General features: G+C 44.6%; 1 protein-coding gene across 2 annotated transcripts in view; it reads left to right on the top strand.

Annotated features, from left to right (window-relative positions):
- Positions 1-697: 697 nt before the first annotated feature.
- The window catches only part of CUL5 (cullin 5), a 74,797-nt gene continuing 54,771 nt past the window's right edge, over positions 698-20,723 (top strand). For both annotated transcript variants that reach the window (XM_040340586.1, XM_040340585.1), the window contains exons 1-2: positions 698-801; positions 19,466-19,575. In XM_040340586.1, the coding sequence (XP_040196520.1) occupies positions 778-801; positions 19,466-19,575 (134 nt within the window). In that variant the 5' untranslated portion in view covers positions 698-777. The remainder of the gene's footprint in view (positions 802-19,465; positions 19,576-20,723) is intronic.

The raw sequence follows: 20,723 nt of genomic DNA, 5'->3' as shown, positions 1-20,723 counted from the left end.
TGTTACCCACTCCTGACCCTGGCAATAGGTATGTTACTCACTCCTGACCCCTGTGGAGAGTGAATTGTGTACATTACATACACCAGCACTCTGCATGTTACATACTTTTCACCCCTGTGCTCTGTATATGGTTGCCACTTTTTCTTCAAGCCAAACCTGAACACTTTGGTGGCGCACAGCAAAGTTGTTGTTTTTTAGCATACTCTTTAGGATTCTAAAAGACCCGAGACACCTTTGGGCACTCCCAAGAGAATAGTAATGTGGTGTGCATAGTGCCCCCTCACCCTCTTGTCAGGCACTGGTATGAGGTACATTCCTGAATATTGTGTCCGGGTTTCAGGTGGACTGAAATCTGGACACATGATGAAAAACCTGAATTGTCCGTGTGAATCCCGGACAGGTGGCAAACCTGTCAGGTAAGTGGTGAGGGGACCCATGATTTGAAACAGTGGCCCTGAGAGAGTGTTATAGGCAACCCCCTCCATAGCCCTAACTTTGCACATTTGTGTAGGGGTAAAGCCTGAAGTATGTATAAAGTTCCTCCACACACTATGTGTGTTCTATCCTCCTTCATCCATCCCATCCCGTCCTCTCCTCTCCTCCTCATTTCCCGCGCTCTCCTCGCCCTATAGCACGCCAGAGGACCGGACAGACATCCCCAGCCCTGGCCTGCGGTCACATGATCGGCCCTGGCCGGCTCGGAGATCTCGCGGAGTCCTGCAGTAGCCGTGAGTAGGAAATCTCGCGGGATCCGGCGGGAGGACAAGTTGAGGGAATATGGCGACGTCTCATCTTTTAAAGGTAGGGAGCACTCCTCCTCCATGGCCAGTGACCGTGTCCTGCGGGCGGGGGGCGAATATCTTCCTCCGCTACACAGCGAGGCCCGGCCTCTGTCCCGGAACACACAACGCTGCTTTATGGCGGCCTCCGCTGTCCGTCACCGGCACCAGTAACGGGAGAGTCCATGGCTGGATCCCCGGCCCCCCACTGGAGCTGTCAGTCTGTGTCACCGGCTTCTGCCACTCATATCGGCAACACCGAGATCTAACCGGACTCCATCACTGACCTACAGAACCCTGTCACTGATATCTGACACTAATACATCCATAACACTGATATCACACACTGATATGTGGATCTATAACACTGACATCACACACTGATACATGGATCTATAACACTGATATTGCACACTGATATATGGATCTATAACACTGACATCACACACTGATATATCCATCTATAACACTGACATCACACACTGATATATCCATCTATAACACTGACATCACACACTGATATATCCATCTATAACACTGACATCACACACTGATATCTGACACTAATACATCCATAACACTGACATCACACACTAATACATCCATAACACTGACATCACACACTGATATATGGATCTATAACACTGACATCACACACTGATATATGGATCCATAACACTGATATCACACACTGATACATGGATATATAGCACTGACATCACACACTGATATATCCATCTATAACACTGACATCACACACTGATATATCCATCTATAACACTGACATCACACACTGATACGTGGATCTATAGCACTGATATCACACACATACATGGATCTATAACACTGACATCACACACTGATACATGGATCTATAACACTGACACCACATACATACACTATATTACCATAAGTATTGAGACACTTGCCTTTACACGCACATGAACATTAATGGCATCCCAGTCTACGTCCGTAGGGTTCAATATTGAGTTGCCCACCCTTTGCAGCTATAACAGCTTCCACTCCTCTGGGAAGGCTGTCCACAAGGTTTAGGAGTGTGTCTATGGGAATGTTTTACCATTCTTCCAGAAGCGCATTTGTGAGGCCAGGCACTGATGAGGACTAGAAGGCCTGACTTGCAGTCTCTGCTCTAATTCATCCCAAAGGTGTTCTGTTGGGTTGAGGTCAGGACTCTGTGCAGGCCAGTCAAGTTCCTTCACCCCAAACTCCATGTCTTTGTGGACCTTTCTTTGTGCACTGGTCCCAATCATTTGGTGGGGGGGGGGGGGGGTTATGGTGTGGGGTTGTTTTTCATGGATTGTGCTTGGCCTCTTATTTCCAGTGAGGGGAACTCTTAATACCAAGACAATGTCATGCTCCCAACTTTGTGGGAAGAGTTTGGGGATGACCCCTTCCTGTCCCAATATGACTGCACACCAGCGCACAAGCAAGGTCCATGAAGACGTACTAAGCTAGACAAGCCATGTGCTCTCGCTTTGTGGTGCTGCTCTCAGAAAAATAATGTACTTTAGGTGCTTGTAAACCTCAGCCAATAAATATGAAAAACGCGTATCCCTCTATAGTGTGTACTTGCCTCAGTCCAGAGCACTAAGTGTCATTTTTGTTTCTTATCATTATGAATCACTTCTGACAAGTTTTTCTGACACAAAAAAAAAGGGTGACTGGCTGGAGCTCAACCACGCAGCCTGTGATTGACTGACTCGGCTCTGTTCCTGTGGGAATGGGACGGGAGTGCCCCTTCCCGCCAATCAGCTACTAGTTCTCCTCACTGAGCTCTGCAGAGTGAAACTTCAACTCTTCTTTCTGACATCTCAGACAAGCTTTATAAATTCTGCATTTTCATTGGCTGTGGAGAAGAGATGGCTGCAGATAGACATCAGGGGGGACAGAGAAGGGGCCGGAACATGGCTTGGATCGCCATGGATACTGTGGCGATCTATGGCCGGAAGTGGGAGCACCTAACCTGGATTAGACAGTTATCTGCCCCCCCCCCCCCCCTCTGAAAGGTGACATCAGAGGAGAAAGCTTTCTAGTGGGAAATGATGTGATTGGAGGTTTGATTGCGGGGTGATAGCGGAGATTTTTGTGACTTTTCTGCATGGATGGATTCATGTACATCTCTTTGGCACTTTGCTTAGTCCAGCTCAAGGTGATGGTGGAAAGCGAGGGGGGTGTTGCATTTCTATAAGCTGCTTCCTGTGGTCTAACGCGTACACACTATAAGAAAATTGGGCGAATCTTTTCCTCCCAGAAACGATCGTATGATTTTCTGATGGTGTGTACATAACATTCGGCAGCCGATTCCAATCTACCCAACAAAAATGTCTTTCATGCCTAAGCTTATTTCTGACATTTGGACCCAGATCCACAAATAAATTACACCGGCGTATCTATTGATACGCCGCGTAATTTCTAAGATGCCCCGTCGTATCTTTGTTTTGTATCCACAAAACAAGATACGACTGAATGTGGGCTAGATCCGACTGGCGTGCGTCTTAGTAGGCCGTCAGATCTTAGGTGCATATTTTCGCTGGCCGCTAGGTGGCGCTTCCGTCGATTTCCGCGTCGAGTATGCAAATTAGCTAGATATGCCAATCCACAAACGTAGTCCGCCCGGCGCTTTTTTTTTACGTAAGTCTTTTTTCGGCGTAACGTTACCCCTGCTCTATGAGGTGTACGCAATGTTAAGTATGGATGTCGGGCCAGCGTAGAATTTTCTGTCGTGTACGTCGTTTGGGTAAAACGTTTGCGAATAGGGATTTGCGTAAATTATGTTCACGTCGTCTAGGCATTGAGCGGGCGTAATTTAATTTGAAAATCCGACGTGATACTGAGCATGCGCAAGAGTCATTTACGTAGGGTCAAGCTTGTTTTACATAAAACACACCCCCCTGTTCATCATTTGAATTCCGCGCCCTTACGCCGGGAGATTTACGCTACGCCCCCTGTAACTTTAGAGGCAAATGCTTTGTGAATACAGCACTTGCCTCTCTAAAGTAGCGGTGGCGTAGCGTAACTACGATACGCCTGCCTAAAAATATGCCTCCCTACGTGGATCTGGCCCTTGGTGTTTACAAGTTAAAATCCATATTTTTTACTAGAAAATTACTATTTTTTAGCAGAGAATCTAGAGAATAAAATGGTGATTGTTGCAATATTTTATGTCACACGGTATTTGTGCAGCGGTGTTTTAACCACTTAAGGACCTTGCCTGTTTTTAAAGCCCCATACACACTATCCGTTTTCCTGCAGGTTTTTCTCTTCAGGTTTACCAAAACCATGTAGTACAAGGGCCTGCCTGATTGCATACGAATTGAAACTCTTAAGGTTTGACCTCATATTATATGGTTTTGGTAAACCCGAAGAGGAAAACTGATAGTGTGTATGGGGCTTAAAGCGGAGGTTCACCCTAAAAACAAGTATATACCATTCAATCCAGCATACTGCCGACATGTACAGTATGCTGTTTTTTTTTGGGTTTTTTTTGGGAGTGGGCAGAGACTAAGTGATTGACGTATGACAAAAGCTTCCCCCCGGCGCAAAAGGCGCGTCACCAGTTTCCAAAAAAAGCCGAACGTCGGTGCGCAGGTGCCGTATAGAGCCGATTCGTAGTTCGGCTTCTTTCGGAAACTGGTGACTCGCATTATGCGCCGTGGGGTTAAGCTTTTGTCATCACGTCAATCACTTAGTCTCTGAATAGGAACGCCCACTCCCGCGGGATTCACTACCCGGAAGCCGGGGGGAAAATACCTATACTACGGTATGTAAACCGCAAAAAAAACAGCATACTGTACATGTCGGCAGTATGCTGGATTGAATGGAATATACTTGTTTTTAGGGTGAACCTCCACTTTAAGACTCAGTGTTTACAAGTTTAAAGCAGTTTTTCTTTTTGCTAGAAAATTACTTGTTACCCCCAAACATTATGCATTTATTTTTCTAACACCCTAGAGAATAAAATGGCGGTCATTGCAATACTTTTTATCACACCGTATTTGCGCAGCCGTCTAACAAGCGCACGTTTTTGGAAAGAATCCACTTTTTTTAATAAAAAAAAAAAATAAGACAACAGTAAAGTTAGCCCAATTTTTTTTTGTATATTGTGAAAGATAATGTTACGCCGAGTAAATTGATACCCAACATGTCACGCTTCAAAATTGCGCCCGCTCGTGGAATGGCGTCAAACTTTTACCATTAAAAATCTCCATAGGCGACGTTTAAAAAATTCTACAGGTTGCATGTTTTGAGTTACAGAGGAGGTCTAGGGCTAGAATTATTGCTCTCGCTCTATCGATTGCGGCGATACCTCACTTGTGCAGTTTGAACACCGTTTTCATATGCGGGCGCTACTCACGTATGCATTCGCTTCTGCGTGCGAGCTCGGCGGGACGGGGGCGCTTTAAAATTATAAAAAAAAAAAATCTCATTTATTTTACTTGATTTTATTTATTTTTACACTGTTTTAAAAAATAAATAAAAAATTGTGTCACTTTTATTCCTATTACAAGGAATGTAAACATCCCTTGTAATAGAAAAAGCATGACAGGTCCTCTTAAATATGAGATCTGGGGTGAAAAAGACCTCAGATCTCATATTTAGGCTAAAATGCAATAAAAATAGGACAAAAATAAATTGGCCCTTTAAGACGTATGGGCGGAAGTGACGTTTTGACGCCGCTTCCGCCCTGCTATGGTATGGAGACAGGTGAGGGTCATCTTGCCCTCACTCTATCCATGCCACAGAGGGAGAAGGACCCGATCGCCTCCTCCACTGCCGACGGCTCCGGTAAGCGGCGGAGGGCCCCTCTCCCACTGCCGATAACGGTGATCTTGCGGCGAATCCGCCATGGAGACCACCATTATCGTTTACAGGACCGGCGCCTGAAGAGATGGATATCTTGGTTGTGGCAGCAGATATCCCTCTTCAAATAGAGGACGTATATCTGCGTGCGCAGGTCCTGAAGTGGTTAAACACAATTTTTTGGGAAAAAGGACACTTTCATGAATTTAAAAAAACGAAACAGTAAAGTTAGCCCAATTTGTTTTTGTATATAATGTGAAAGATAATGTTACGCCGAGTAAGTAGATACCAAACATGTTGCGCTTTATTATTGCACGTGGAATGGCAACAAGCTACGGTACCTCGAAATCTCCATAGGCGACGCTTTAATTTAAAGCTTTTAGCCGCATCGGTTGTTATCCCTGGAAAGCCAATCACCCGCTCTAAAAAAACTATACCGGGATGATGCCTGCAGCTGCGGGCATCATCCCGGTATAACCCTAAAGCCGAGGCCACTTATACGTTTTGAGTGCCTTAACTCCTTCCCGCCGAGTATACGCATATAAGTCCCAAAAGAAGTAACAATTTATTGAAAAACATGATTAAAGTCATGCACTGGGTACGCTGAGCATCAAGGTCATTTAACACTTTAAACCAATCAGACACTATAGCATTGCACAGTGCTGTTGGTATAACACTGGGAGCTTGCTGACAGGAGGAGCTATCAAAGTCACCCCATGTCATTGTTGTGCTGTTTATTCATGTCACTTGCCAGTGATGGTCTGTCTTGCTAGCCTGGCTCACCCCCAACCCTTTATACTCACCATTATTGTACTGCTCTTTGTAAAATAGCCCATGCTTCCTAGTACAGGGAGACATGCAGGAAACCCGTTATCCAAGGGAGGGCCAGAGCGAGGTGAACATTAGATAGAGGATAGACTTTGTAAGAGACTGGCTTTGCACTAAATGGGTGAGTGCAAGTACTCCGGAGAAAAGTAAAATCTGGAGCCTGTCTGGTAAGTGTGTCTGGATTGCAACACTAGCTGAGCAGAGTTGCAGATCTGTAAGCAAGTTAGGTTACACATGTATTTTCTAGTCCGGAGCAGTCTGATGGCAGCTTTGTTGTAATTGGTCTGTTTAGTACTCCTTGAGCTTGTAGTTTGATGCAATGCTACCCTCATAGCTCAGGTACTAAATTATTAACTAGGTTCACAACAAGCTTCTCCCCGCCTGCCCAGTGTCCTGACCTTCTATTGTAACAGGTTGCCATGTTCTGCAGGTTAGAGGATTCCTGGTATCCTTTACATTCGGGTCTCTTCTGGCCTCCAGAACTCCAGAATTTCAAGCTGAGAAACGCTGTTTCTACTTTCTTCTCTCTTCCCAAAGTTGCTGAGCTCTTTGGGTGTTGCAGTGTAATGGCAGAATCTAAGAGCATAACATGATATTGGAGACTGGAAGGAGAGAATAAGTGAGTGGAAGACCATACTAATTACAATTCTAACCAGTTCTGTTTATCCCCTTGGCTGCTTCATCATACAGCTGTTGAGTGTATATACAGAATGGCAATTACACACCAAGGGGTATCACATTCCCTCTTCTATGGAGGACAAGGCATTTGTAATGCAGTTGCTGGTGTAAGCTGAGCTATACAAAAATGCCGATCTTCTCATTACATCACACTGTTTACTTTTTCTTCCTTTTTTTTTTCCGACTTTACTGGAATGCCACAAAGCGACATTTCATTCATGTTTATTTACTGCAGTGTGTTGCAATGCGATGTAGACATTTTGTGGTGAAAAACAGTACTAGTGTACTACACTACACTACATATTACACTTATGTAGGGTTGTGAACTGAACAATTGGGATATTTTGCCTTGTCCATGTTTTGGGCAAGGGTGACCAATGCAGCCCAATGTACCTGGGGTGACAGTGTTGCCAACCTACCAGATTGAAATTTACTGACACAACACCCAAAATTTACTGGCACAGCCAAGTTTTACTGGCAGTTTCAAAAGTTATAAACTTACAATTTTAAGTGTAAATTCCAGTATTTAGTCTATAAATAAGTATACTATGCAATTAGCGATGTGATTTAAGGTAGATATTAAGGCAAAAAGCAGATTTCCTATTTTATTTTCGATTATAGTAAGTAAGTCAGGGCTCGACAAATCCCGGTCGCCATGGCGACTAGAAAAATCCCGGTCGCCATGGCGACTAGAAATAGGGTTCTGGCGACTTGGCTTGGAAGGGGGGGCTGGCGCCATCTGGTGGTGAGCCGTTGGTATTACAAGTTATTACCACCAGATGTGTAAGCTGGCGCCATCTGGTGGTGGCCGTTGGTATTACAAGTTAAGCATTACAAGTTAAACATCAATTCTAATGTCATTTTTCACTATTTTCACTGCCATCTTCTTCCCTCTAATTAGAACCCCCAAACATTATATATATTTATATATATATTCCTAACACCCTAGAGAATAAAATGGCGATCGTTGCAATACATTCTGTCACGCCGTATTTGCGCAGCGGTCTTACAAGCGCACTTTTTTGGGAAAAAATTACACTTTTTTTTATTAAAAAATAAGACAACAGTAAAGTTATCCCCATTTTTTTTTAATATTATGAAAAATAATGTTACGCCGAGTAAATTCATACCCAACATGTCACGCTTCAAAATTGCGTCCACTCGTGGAATGCCGACAAACTTTTACCCTTTAAAAATCTTCATAGGCGACGTTTAAAAAAAATCTACAGGTTGCATGTTTTGAGTTACAGAGGTCTAGGGCTAGAATCATTGCTCTCGCTCTAACGATCGTGGCGATACCTCACGTATGTGTTCGCTTCTGCACGCAAGCTCGTCGGGACGGGGTGCGTTTTCTGGCTCCTAACTTTTTTAGCTGGCTCCTAGATTCCAAGCAAATTTGTCAAACCCTGAAGTAAGTAGTAGCTCAGGGACAGAACTGGAGGGCAATACATTAGAATGGGTGATGCACACATAACAATTGAGTGATACCGACAGAAGTGTGCAGCAGCACAGATCACCGACATGACACGTCCTCTCCTGAGTCACAGTGACATTCTCCATGTCAGGTGGTCCCTTCAGTCCCCTCCAGTCCAAACAGCACTGTCGGTCCTGCTCCCGGCTTGCCTTAATCCCATCATGCAGACCTGCACATGAGGCATCCGGCCACTCCCTTGTACCATGACATCACACGACATGCTCAGACACCGTCTCCACCAGACCCGCCCCCAGATGGCTCTGCCCAAACACACTGTAGCAGGCACTTGGATGGTCTCAGCTGGCTCCGGGCCCGAGCTGCACGTGCACAGTTCAGAGCTGAGCGTCACAGCCATATTTTTTACTAGCAACCTTTTCCTCTTACTGGCAGGAGAAAACTGCCCATTTTTTACTGGCTGCCAGTAAAAATACTGACGGTTGGCAACACTGTGGGGTGAACGCATATACACTACTTCTGTTCAGTGACTGAAGGAACAGAAGATGTTGGAGAATCCTGGAGGATATGCCATTTTATATAAAAATGTCTGTGTGCATATATATAAAAATGTGTGTGTGTGTATATATATATATATATATATATATGTATGTTATTGTGTTATCGATGGACAATGAGACTCGCGTGTGTATGTATCTATCTCATGGGCTGCTTTCTATTTTTTATACTGTTGTTAGCATTACAGTAAAACCTTGGATTGTGAGCATAATTTGTTCCAGAAACATGCTTGTAATCCAAAGCACTTGTATATCAAAGCATTTTTTTTACAGGGTATAAAACAGAAGAGAGGCACCTCTAAGTGTAGCAATAAGTTGCTAAATGTTGCACCTTCATTAAATGTAACCATATTGCTACACTTAGAGGCTCCTCTCTTCTCATTTATACTCAGTTGTGACATGACGCTACTCTTATATCAAGACCTCACTTGTATATCAAGGTAAATTTTATTTAAATATTTTTGCTTGTCTTGCAAAACGCTCTCAAACCAAGTTACTCTCAAACCAAGGTTTTACTGTACTTTTGAAAATCCATCCAGCAAAAGAAGGAAAACCCAAGAGGATTTTTCTGAGGTATGTGTGGCATTTTGCCAGTCTCTTTGCATAAGCCTCATTGACCTGTGTTCTACACATAGATTCAGTGTTGCTTGTCTAAATCCTTCTCTGTTAGGACAAGTCACTGGTATGAAAATACAGGATTTGTGTGCTTAATATGAATTGGCTGTTTATTTGGTTCACTTCTAATGCATGCTACAGTTTCCCTGTATAGAAGGTATCCCCCTTGTTCTGTGTCCTGCCAGGGAGATTTCCCTTGATTCTTGTCACAGCAGGAAGTAAGAGGAAATCTCTTCCAAGCAAGGTACAATTCTCTTTTTTTACAGTTGTCACTGGAATAGATTTCCACTATGGAATGTTTCCCCTACTACATTTGACAACTCTAAAATGTTGGATTTCCCATCACTTTCTGTTTCAGAGACAGTGATTACCAGGATCAATAAAGGGAGTGAATCTATAGCGCTTTTTTCCCTGGGTCACCTGACCCTTTCATTCTCTGAATCAGACTTGGAAGTTAAAGTAGATCTTTACAAAAGTGAAAGCGCCACCATTTTTTTTACTGGTACCCGCTCCCACTTCCTCAATTCTGGACGAGACTGACATGCACTTAGGCTTAACACGATATTAAAGCAGGGTTCTCAAACTGGCGGCCCTCCAGCTGTTGCGAAACTACAAGTCCCATGAGGCATTGCAAGGCCGACCGTTACAAGCATGACTCCCACAGGCAGAGGCATGGTGGGACTTGTAGTTTCGCAACAGCTAGAGGGCCGACAGTTTAAGACCCCTGTATTTAAGGCATGTTTTTTAAAACAAACATGTTATACTTATCTGCTCTGTGTAGTGGTTTTGCACAGAGCAGCCCTGAGTAACCTGCCACCACTCCAGGCCCAGTACCCCCAGAGCAAGCAGCTTGCTGTGGGGGCACCCAAGCAAGCTCGCTCCCGAGCCACTGCTCTGCATGTTCAATCACACACAGAGCCGCGGATCAGCCCTACCCCCTCTCTCTTCTCATTGATTAACTGTCTGTGATTAACAGAAGCAGGAGGTGGGGGGGGACACGGAAGATGCATGAAGGTAAACTTTGAGCCTTTAGAACCACTTTAACCCCCGCCCGCAGTATTCTTTGAACACGTCACAAGTCCCAGGAGGCTGCAGAACCAGTTCCAGCGACATTCGGCAATCTCGCACACAGCGGTAAGGAGAACCAGCTGCAGGAAGACTAAATCCCTGGTATCGGTAAATGCCTGATTTTTAACCACTTCCCGACTGCGCTATAGCCGAATGTTGGCTCAGTGAGGTCGGCCAGTTCTGGGAGGGTGCCTTATGATGTGCACCCGCTGCGGCACGCTCTGTGATCGCTGTTTTCTTAGGACAGCAGATCGGGGTAAAGGGCCAATCACAGCGGCCATTTACCACGTGATCAGCTGGTCACAATGTAAACACAAGCTGGTTATTGGCATTCCTTTCCTCAGGCTGACACCGTGGGGAGAGGAGAGCCGGCTTCTGTGAAAGGGTCATCTACACTGATTATAACTGTCCTGATTATCAATGCAGCCCCAACAGTGCCCATCAGTGGGTACAGTGTTGCATGACCGTGCAATTGCCATTCACAGTGTGACTGCGCTGAAATCTGAAAATCGGCCTAGGCAGGAAGGGGGTAAAAGTGCCCAGTAGGCAAGTGGTTAAAAAGTCATACAGTATTTGTAGCTGCTGACTTTTAATTTAAAATTAGAGTGAAGTTCCTCTTTAAGTTTCCCTCATACTTCAACTTTGTATCTGGTTGTAAGGTATACTCCCCAGTACTGTCATCAGTTATACTGCCTCCTCACTTGCGTACGTTTTTTTTTGCAGTAGCTATTCTGGTTCCTGATCGGAGTGGTGCAGGTTGGCAATCAGGACGTGCTTCTGGCTGACAATGGTACAAAATGACACTGTACTTGTGTGCCTAGCAATCATTGCACTAGTACAGGTTTACATTGGCAATGATGGCACTGTGCCGGTGTGGCATCAATCAGGATGCTGTCTTCAGTGGCTCTGGTGACACTGGCGCTTGTGTGTTTAGCGATAAGAACACTGTGGCTGACTTCACTGGCTCTGGCGATACTGACACTAGTGTGACTAAGGCCCCTTTCACACTGGGCAGTGGAGGTGCGGCGACGCTATACCGTCGGAATTGCCGCAGGATTCAGCCGCTAGCAGTGCGGTATTAACCCCCGCTAGCGTCCGAAAAAGGGTTAATTTCTGCGGTTTCCCATTGTTTTAAATGGGAAGGAGCGGTGAAGGAGCTCCTCTACTCTCACCGCTCCAAAGATGCTGCTTGCAGGAGATTTTTTCCTCTAATGCCAGCGCATCGCCTCAGTGTGAAAGCCCTCGGGAGAAGGCTGGGCAGGAGTTTTTCAGGTGGTATTTAGGCGCTATTTTTATCGCTTTACCGCCTGGAAAACTCCTCAGTGTGAAAGGGGCCTAACTGCTTACAGTTTAAAAGCAACTGCTAGTCTAGATCTTATAACTGAAGGTATCAACATTGATCTCTATACAACATGCCAGCAGAGGGATGTCCTCTTCCTAGCCTGGATCTTGATGGAAGGTCTCCCTACAATCACTAAGTAAACATTAGAAGTATAATTTAGCTTTTGCAAAACATATCTGTGCCTATATTTACGTAAAAATGTATATGTATGATTTTGTATTGCTGTGATTGGCTTGGGATGCAGTGCACAGGCTCTGTGTCTGAGACAGTCTATTGGTTCCTGAACTGGAGGGAGTGTCATCGCCACACTTGTGTCCCACTGAGGACTGTGACAGTGCTTATTAGCGCAGCCTCATCAATGTCTCCTAACAGTGTCCATCAGTGAGTGCCACCTGTCAGGCTGCTCTGATGGGCACTGATAGGTGGCGCTAATGAGGCTGCGCTGATAAGTACTGATAGGCTGCACTGATTAGATGCCACCGATAGGTACTGATAGATGGCACTGACAGGCGATACTGATGCGGCTGCACTGATGGGCACCGATAGGCGATGCTGATAAGCACTGACAGATGGCACTGATAGGCTGCACTGATCAGGCCGTGCTGATGGGCACTGACAGGTGGCACTTATAGGCACTGACAGGTGGCACTTATGGGCACTGACAGGCGGCACTAATCAGGCTGCGCTGATGGGCACTGATATGGGCACTGAGGTGGAACTGACAGGCAGCACTAATGGGCACTGACAGGTGACACTGATGAGGCTGTCCCGCCTATCAGTACCTATCGGTGCTATCTAATCAGTGCAGCCTATCAGCGCCCATCCGAGCAGCCTCATCAGTGCCACCTTATTTATTTATTTATTTACTTTTTGTACTTTTTCGCTTGGCACCAGGCCAGAGAAATTCTTATTGCCCGACGCTCCGGAAAAGCAGTTCTGGGCACTGGACAGCTGATTTAAAAACTGGCTCCTAACTTTTTTAGCTGGCTCCTAGATTCTAAGCAAATTTGTCAAGCCCTACCCTATTGACTGCAATGCAGAAATGTCCCCTATTGACTGCAATGCAGAAATGTCCCCTATTGACTGCAATGCAGAAATGTCCCCTATTGACTGCAATGCAAAAATGTCCCCTGTTGACTGCAATGCAAAATTGCTTCCCATTGACTTCACTGTAAAAACGGCAGCCACAATAAATTAAATAATTAAACAAAAATGAAAAAACTGTCCGTTTTCAGTCAAATTCATCCTGAATTTTCGATTTTGGCACTGGAATTTTCATTTTGGTGCACCACTAATTTTCAGATTCCTGCGGGTGCCATTAAGAATAAATGGCACCCCTGCATGTCTGCTAAGAAAAACAGCACGTTTTGGTGCGGGAATTAATGCAATTTACATGCGTACCCACATGAACCTAGCCTTAGTAAATCTAGTTGCTAGACATAGTGTTCCCAACTAAACTGTACTAACATTGACTTCAGCCATAAAACTGGTGATTGGATTTTTATTTTCACCAGCACTAGGTAATGTATTAATACTGCAGAAGTTCTAGGTCTGGCATTGGACCTTACACAGGAGCTCTTCAATTAACGCACTCAGAAGCTGGCATTGCGTCTGATGCATCTGGTTTTAGAAAAAAAACTTTTTTCATAGACAAGCCACACAATCTAATACAGAAGCCATGGCTCTACATTACAACTATTTTGCTTATATAATGCCATTCCAAAGTACCTCTGTTATTCCAGCTACACAATAACATGGTGGCACTCACTGTTGGCTTCAGTGGACCTAATAACACATCATGAGTCTTGGCATCTCCTGATCAAGGTTTATTCCTCCCAAACATTATCTGAATACCATAGAGCAGGGGTAGGCAACCTTTTGAGCCCAAAGTGACCAAAAATGTTTTCAAAGAAATCGCGAGTGCCAGCTACATAAAAAAATGTCAACTTTAGTTCATGAAATGGTATCTTTAAATAGTGAATTATGTAAATGACTTGAATAATAGTAAGAAATAAATATTGAGCTTTGCACCTTCACATCGCAGATCACTCCAATTTCTGCACCTTCACAAGTCGGGTCACCCCAAATCCTGCACCTTCACAACTCAGATTAGCCCCAATCCCTGCACGTTCACACCTCAGTTCACCCAAATTCTTGCACCTTCGCATCTCAGAGGACCACAAATCATGCACCTTCATACCTCACATCACTACAGTTCCTGCACCTTCACACCTCGCATTACTACAGTTCCTGCACCTTCACACCTCGCATCACTACAGTTCCTGCACCTTCACACCTGCATCACTACAGTTCCTGCACCTTCATACCTCACATCACTACAGTTCCTGCACCTTCACACCTCGCATTACTACAGTTCCTGCACCTTCACACCTCGCATCACTACAGTTCCTGCACCTTCACACCTCACATCACTACAGTTTCTGCACCTTCATACCTCGCATCACTACAGTTCCTGCACCTTCACACCTCACATCACTACAGTTCCTGCACATTCACACCTCGCATCACTACAGTTCCTGCACCTTCATACCTCGCATCACTACAGTTTCTGCACCTTCATACCTCGCATCACTACAGTTCCTGCACCTTCACACCTCACATCACTACAGTTCCTGCACCTTCACACCTCACATCACTACAGTTCCTGCACCTTCACACCTCGCATCACTACAGTTCCTGCACCTTCACACCTCGCATCACTACAGTTCCTGCACCTTTACACCTCACATCACTACAGTTCCTGCACCTTCACACCTCACATCACTACAGTTCCTGCACCTTCACACCTCACATCACTACAGTTCCTGCACCTTCACACCTCGCATCACTACAGTTCCTGCACCTTCACACCTCGCATCACTACAGTTCCTGCACATTCACACCTCGCATCACTACAGTTCCTGCACCTTCATACCTCGCATCACTACAGTTTCTGCACCTTCATACCTCGCATCACTACAGTTCCTGCACCTTCATACCTCGCATCACTACAGTTCCTGCACCTTCATACCTCGCATCACTACAGTTCCTGCCAGGGCTGTGGAGTCGGAGTCGAGGAGTCGGAGTCGGGGGAAATTTTGGGTACCTGGAGTCGGAGTCGGAAAACAATGCACCGACTCCGACTCCTACTAAATTTAGATTGGAATTAAAAAAAAAAAAAAGCAAGTTTAAATGTCCCAATTCACAAAAAGTTATAATTAATGACTTCTCTACTGTAAGAATAAAGACCAATGCATGCAGTGCCTCACGTAACCGCAAAACGAACACGTTAAGTGACCGTGAAGAAGCATGCTTTTCATGTGCTTCACTATATGGCACGCAACGCACAATTAGGAGCTGCAATACTTCTACTTTCCATAGTGTTGTGTTCTGCTTTTACAGGGAACGCATGTTAGAGAACCAGTAAGTGTCCAAATAAAAAAATTCCAACAGGAGTTTTATAAAGCACTAAAAGAAGTTGAAAAGTATGATCGCTCATCAAAACTTACTGTTGAAGAAGCCATCCTTGTTTATCCAGAGATTGTTAGTGATGTGGCCAGAATAGTTACTGCAATGCCACCCACCCAAGTCGGTGTCGAAAGATTATTTTCAGCCCTAAAAATAATAAAGTCTGACTTAAGAGCCTCTATGAAAGAGGATCTGGCAGAGGCAATTCTCTTCCTTAGAACTCTACATTGAATTGATTTGCATTTGCTAAGCCTAGAACTACATTTCAAGATTAATATAAACCATTTCTAGGTTTTACAGATTTTGTTTTTGGTTCATTTAGCTTTGTTTTTGTTCTAAAACAACCAAATAATGTGGTTTGTATTTTTGAACTGGTAAAAATCCTGTTCCTGATGTTTATGCCTGCTGCTACTATCCAGCCACTTGATTGTTTTCATTGTGTTTGTCTTTTGCTTAAACTGTGCAATACAGTAGACTGTTGGCTTCCCAGCCAGTAGTCCTGTGGTAGGTTGCGTTTCTTTCCCTCAAGGAATGTATAAAATACATTCGCATATTAATACAGAGGAGTCGGAGTCGGGGAGTCGGAAGTACATAAAACTGAGGAGTCGGAGTTGGAACATTTATCTACCGACTCCACAGCCCTGGTTCCTGCACCTTCACACCTCGCATCACTACAGTTCCTGCACCTTCACACCTCGCATCACTACAGTTCCTGCACCTTCACACCTTGCATCACTACAGTTCCTGCACCTTCACACCTTGCATCACTACAGTTCCTGCACCTTCACACCTCGCATCACTACAGTTCCTGCACCTTCACACCTTGCATCACTACAGTTTCTGCACCTTCGCACCTCGCATCACTACAGTTCCTGCACCTTCATACCTCGCATCACTACAGTTCCTGCACCTTCATACCTCGCATCACTACAGTTCCTGCACCTTCATACCTCGCATCACTACAGTTCCTGCACCTTCGCACCTCGCATCACTACAGTTCCTGCACCTTCACACCTCGCATCACTACAGTTCCTGCACCTTCACACCTTGCATCACTACAGTTTCTGCACCTTCGCACCTCGCATCACTACAGTTCCTGCACCTTCATACCTCGCATCACTACAGTTCCTGCACCTTCGCACCTCGCATCACTACAGTTCCTGCACCTTCACACCTCGCATCACTACAGTTCCTGCACCTTCACACCTCACATCACTACAGTTCCTGTACCTTCGCACCCCAGTTTACTCTAATTATTAAACCTTCTGCATCTTGGATCACCACTAATTCCCGCACCTTCACACCTCAGATCATATCCTGCACCATCAGATCTCAGATCTCCCAAATACCTGCACCTTCAAACTTCAGATTAACCCCAATTCCTACACCTTCACACCCCAGATCAGCCCCAATTTCTACACCTTCGCACCTCAGATCAGTCCCTATTCCTGCACCATCAGATTTCAGATCAACCCCAATTCCTGCGTCTTCAATACCCAGATCAGTCCCAATTCCTGCACCTTTACACCCCAGATCAGGTCCAATTTTTGCTCCATTGACCCTCAGATCATCCCCAATTCCTGCACCTTCACACCTCAGATCATCCCCAATTCCTGCACCTTCACACCTCAGATCATCCCCAATTCCTGCACCTTCACACCTCAGATCACCCCAATTCCTGCACCTTTACACCTCAGATTAGGTCCAATTTTTGCTCCATTGACCCTCAGATCTCCCAAATTCCTGCACCTTCACACCCCAGATCATCCCCAATTCCTGCACCTTCACACCCCAGATTAGACCCAATTCCTGCTCCATCAACACTCAGTTCTCCCAAATTCCTTTGCACTTCAGATTAACCCCAATTCCTGCATCTTGGGTTCCAGCATCGCATGTCTCCTGCCGTTGGTTCAGACATTTGCGAACCGCTGTAGATGTCGATGTTTGAAAGTTAAAAACCCCAGATTGGATCGCAGTGCAAGCTGCTAAATGGTGCAGAAATCAGATCACACGGGTGAGAACATCCATGCGATCCGATTACAGTGCGGACCAATAAAGAGTCCTGCACCATGTTGGTGCAAATGCGATGTGAATTCAGCCATACATTCTGCGTGGCTGAATTCACATCGCATGTGATCTGCACAGTAGTGCGGTGGGAATCACATGCAATGCCTAACATAGCACTAGTGTGAACCCAGCCTTACTGTATGGATGGTGTACTGAGCTGTATGCATGCTGCACTGTGTATACTGATAAGTAAACAAATAATGCATTCTGTGTGCAGGCCATCTAATTGACCAAACAACTAATCGATAACAATTTTAATTATCGATTATGTCGCTTAGTAGTTTCAGCCCTAACTGGTGTATTTATTTTATTTTTATTTTAGTGCTACCTTTTCCCATTTTGCTGTAGTTTGGGGACCTAAGTTTAGGTTAAACCCAGTGAAATGATTCCGTCTTCTGTTGGGTCCAAAGCCAGTGACTGTATTATTCACAGCTACTGTGTCACAATAAACTTATTTTTTAGAAAAAAATAAAATATATAAACCTATAAAAGGAAAGCAAAATATCTTTTGTGCTTCATGTTGAAATAGGTATGTGGTAAAACCTTAATGTAACACATAACACACTAGTGCATGTAAAATGAAATAAAGCCACTGTGTGGGTAAATGAATGGTGAATAGAAGACGGACTGTGCTGCACATGTGAAATAATACCCCCCCCCCCCCTAGCATGTGGCCTGGTCCTGTTTATTTATAGAAAGGCACATAGCTGTGCTGCAGGACCATCTAGGAACTTGTCGGATTTCTATTCTGGTGTCTTCTTTTCATGCAAGGATTAGATCTATAATAAAGATGTTTTTTTTGTGCAATGCACACTAATGGTTATAAGTAAAATTCCAGTCTTTCCATATTGGGTTTGGCTAGTGGGGCATTTGAGGTTTATTTTTAAGCAGACAATTCAGAATTGAGTTTGTCAGTGTCCGTATGTATATGTACATGTTTTTTATTCACATACTTTGTGGCACCTGGGTTTCAATGCCTGTTAGAAGTGTATTCTAATGTAGATTTCCAAGGGTCCTTCTTGCTCGTTAATCTTATACATTAAAGCTCAAAGTGATATCAAAGTCTCATTTAAAAAATAAAACTAACAATCGTTCTACTTACCTGCTCTTTGCAGTGGTTTTGCACAAAGCAGCCCAGATCCTCTTCTTCTCATGTCCCTCGCTAGCGCTCCAGACCCCTCCCTCCTGTTGAGTGCAGCTTGCGATTGGGGTACCCAAGCCAAGCCACAGCTCCCTGTGTCCATTCAGACACGGAGCTACGGCCTGGCCCTGCCCCCTCTTTCTCCTCAATGGCTCAGTGACTTTGACAGCAATGGCGCCACACTGCTGTCTCAGCCAATGAGGAGGGAGAGTCTCTTGTGAAACATTGCTGGATCTAGATGGGTTCAGGTATGTAGGGCAGCTGAGAGGGGCTGCTACACACAGAAGGTTTATTATAATGCATTAAGATAAAAAAAAACTTCTGCCTTTACAACCACTTGAATTCAGCTCCTTTTGTAAAAAAAAAAAAAAAAATGAAGATACACTTGAAGTCCAGCAAGGTGCATGACACCTCCCTGGGCTTATCTCTATTATTTACATCTGACAGCTTTATAGTACTCCCAGGAGACAGCTATCTTGTGGAAAGCCTTCCCAGAGGAATGGAGGTTGCGGGGGTGGGGTGGGGTTTTGGAATGTCCTACAAGCTTATATGTCATGGTCAGGTTTCCCCAAACATTTTTCTCTAAAGCTTGTGTGTGTATTTATTTATATATTTTCTCTGTAAAATTTGGTATTTTACATTGGTACTAATTTTGTTTTTCTTTTGAAACAGAATAAAGGTTCCCTTCAATTTGAGGACAAATGGGATTTCATGAGACCTATAGTCCTGAAACTCCTACGACAGGAGTCCGTCACAAAACAACAGTGGTTCGACCTCTTCTCGTAAGTCTTCGATAATTTTTCAGCGAAATGATATAAAGCTTTATCATTAACCACTTCCCGCCCGCCTATAGTAGAATGACGCCCGGGAAGTGGTTTCGTTATTTTGTCTGGGCATCATGTAACGTCCAGCAGGATAAATTGCACGCCCGCAGGGGCGTGCAGCGTAACGATCGGTGGTGTGTCAGTCTGACACACCGCATCTCCGATCTAGGTAAAGAGCCTCTGACAGAGGCTCTTTACCACGTGATCATCAGTGTCCAATAAATGGGAAAAGCCATGTATCGTTTTTACCTCTACTCGGGCTGACAGACACAAGTAGAGGAGAGCCGATCGGCTGCTCTTCTGACTGGGGGGGTCTGCACTGATTCATTATTAGTGCAGCCCCCCTGAGAATGCCCACCCATGAACACCAGGTAAGCCCAAATAGAGCCCACCAGGGATGGCAATCATTGCCCATCAGTGATGCCTGCCAAACACACCTTGCATCATTTTTTTTTTGTTTTTGTTACACGTCCAAGCTTCACAGGTGCGTGCTGGGTAATAGGCACCCAGAAAACGTACTAAAAAATGCATATGTGTTTTTAATGCATTTTTTCAGTGGAGCAGTGTGAAAACACCCTAAAAGGTGCACACCCACCAGGCAAGTGTATGGTAAATCATATATATCAGGAAGAAGAAAAGAAGCTTCTCCAAAGTGTAGTTTGTATATTTATTTGCATAGCGACTAAAGAGTAACACTTACAATGTTGCTGATCAGAAAGCTCATAAAACAAGCGGGAAAGTCAATCGCGTTCCAAAGGATGGCGGAAGTGACGTGTTTTGTTTCAAGCCCTTTATTATTTCTGTTTGCCTAGTTGTTGTCCACACTTCTCAATAATTTCTGGGGGACATCCCAGGCCATCCTCCTTTCTGTTCCTTGGGTAGTCTGCGTTTTTTGTTACAAAACTGAGGACTGAGAGTGGGATACGGGTATAGGGGAGGCATTCAGAAAGTGTCCTCCAAAAGCTTTGCCAGTGTCTAGTCACCTGAAGGTACAAGTATATAACCCAGGGGCTATAAATTATCAGTCTGTGTCCCCTACTTTACTCCAAAATGTGAAATTTACAGGCAAGTTAGTTTCCTCCTTTTTATGGAGCACAGTACAGGAA

Source organism: Rana temporaria, chromosome 2, assembly GCF_905171775.1.
Source record: "Rana temporaria chromosome 2, aRanTem1.1, whole genome shotgun sequence".
Lineage (NCBI taxonomy): Eukaryota > Metazoa > Chordata > Amphibia > Anura > Ranidae > Rana > Rana temporaria.
This window is presented reverse-complemented; position numbering and strand designations above follow the sequence as displayed.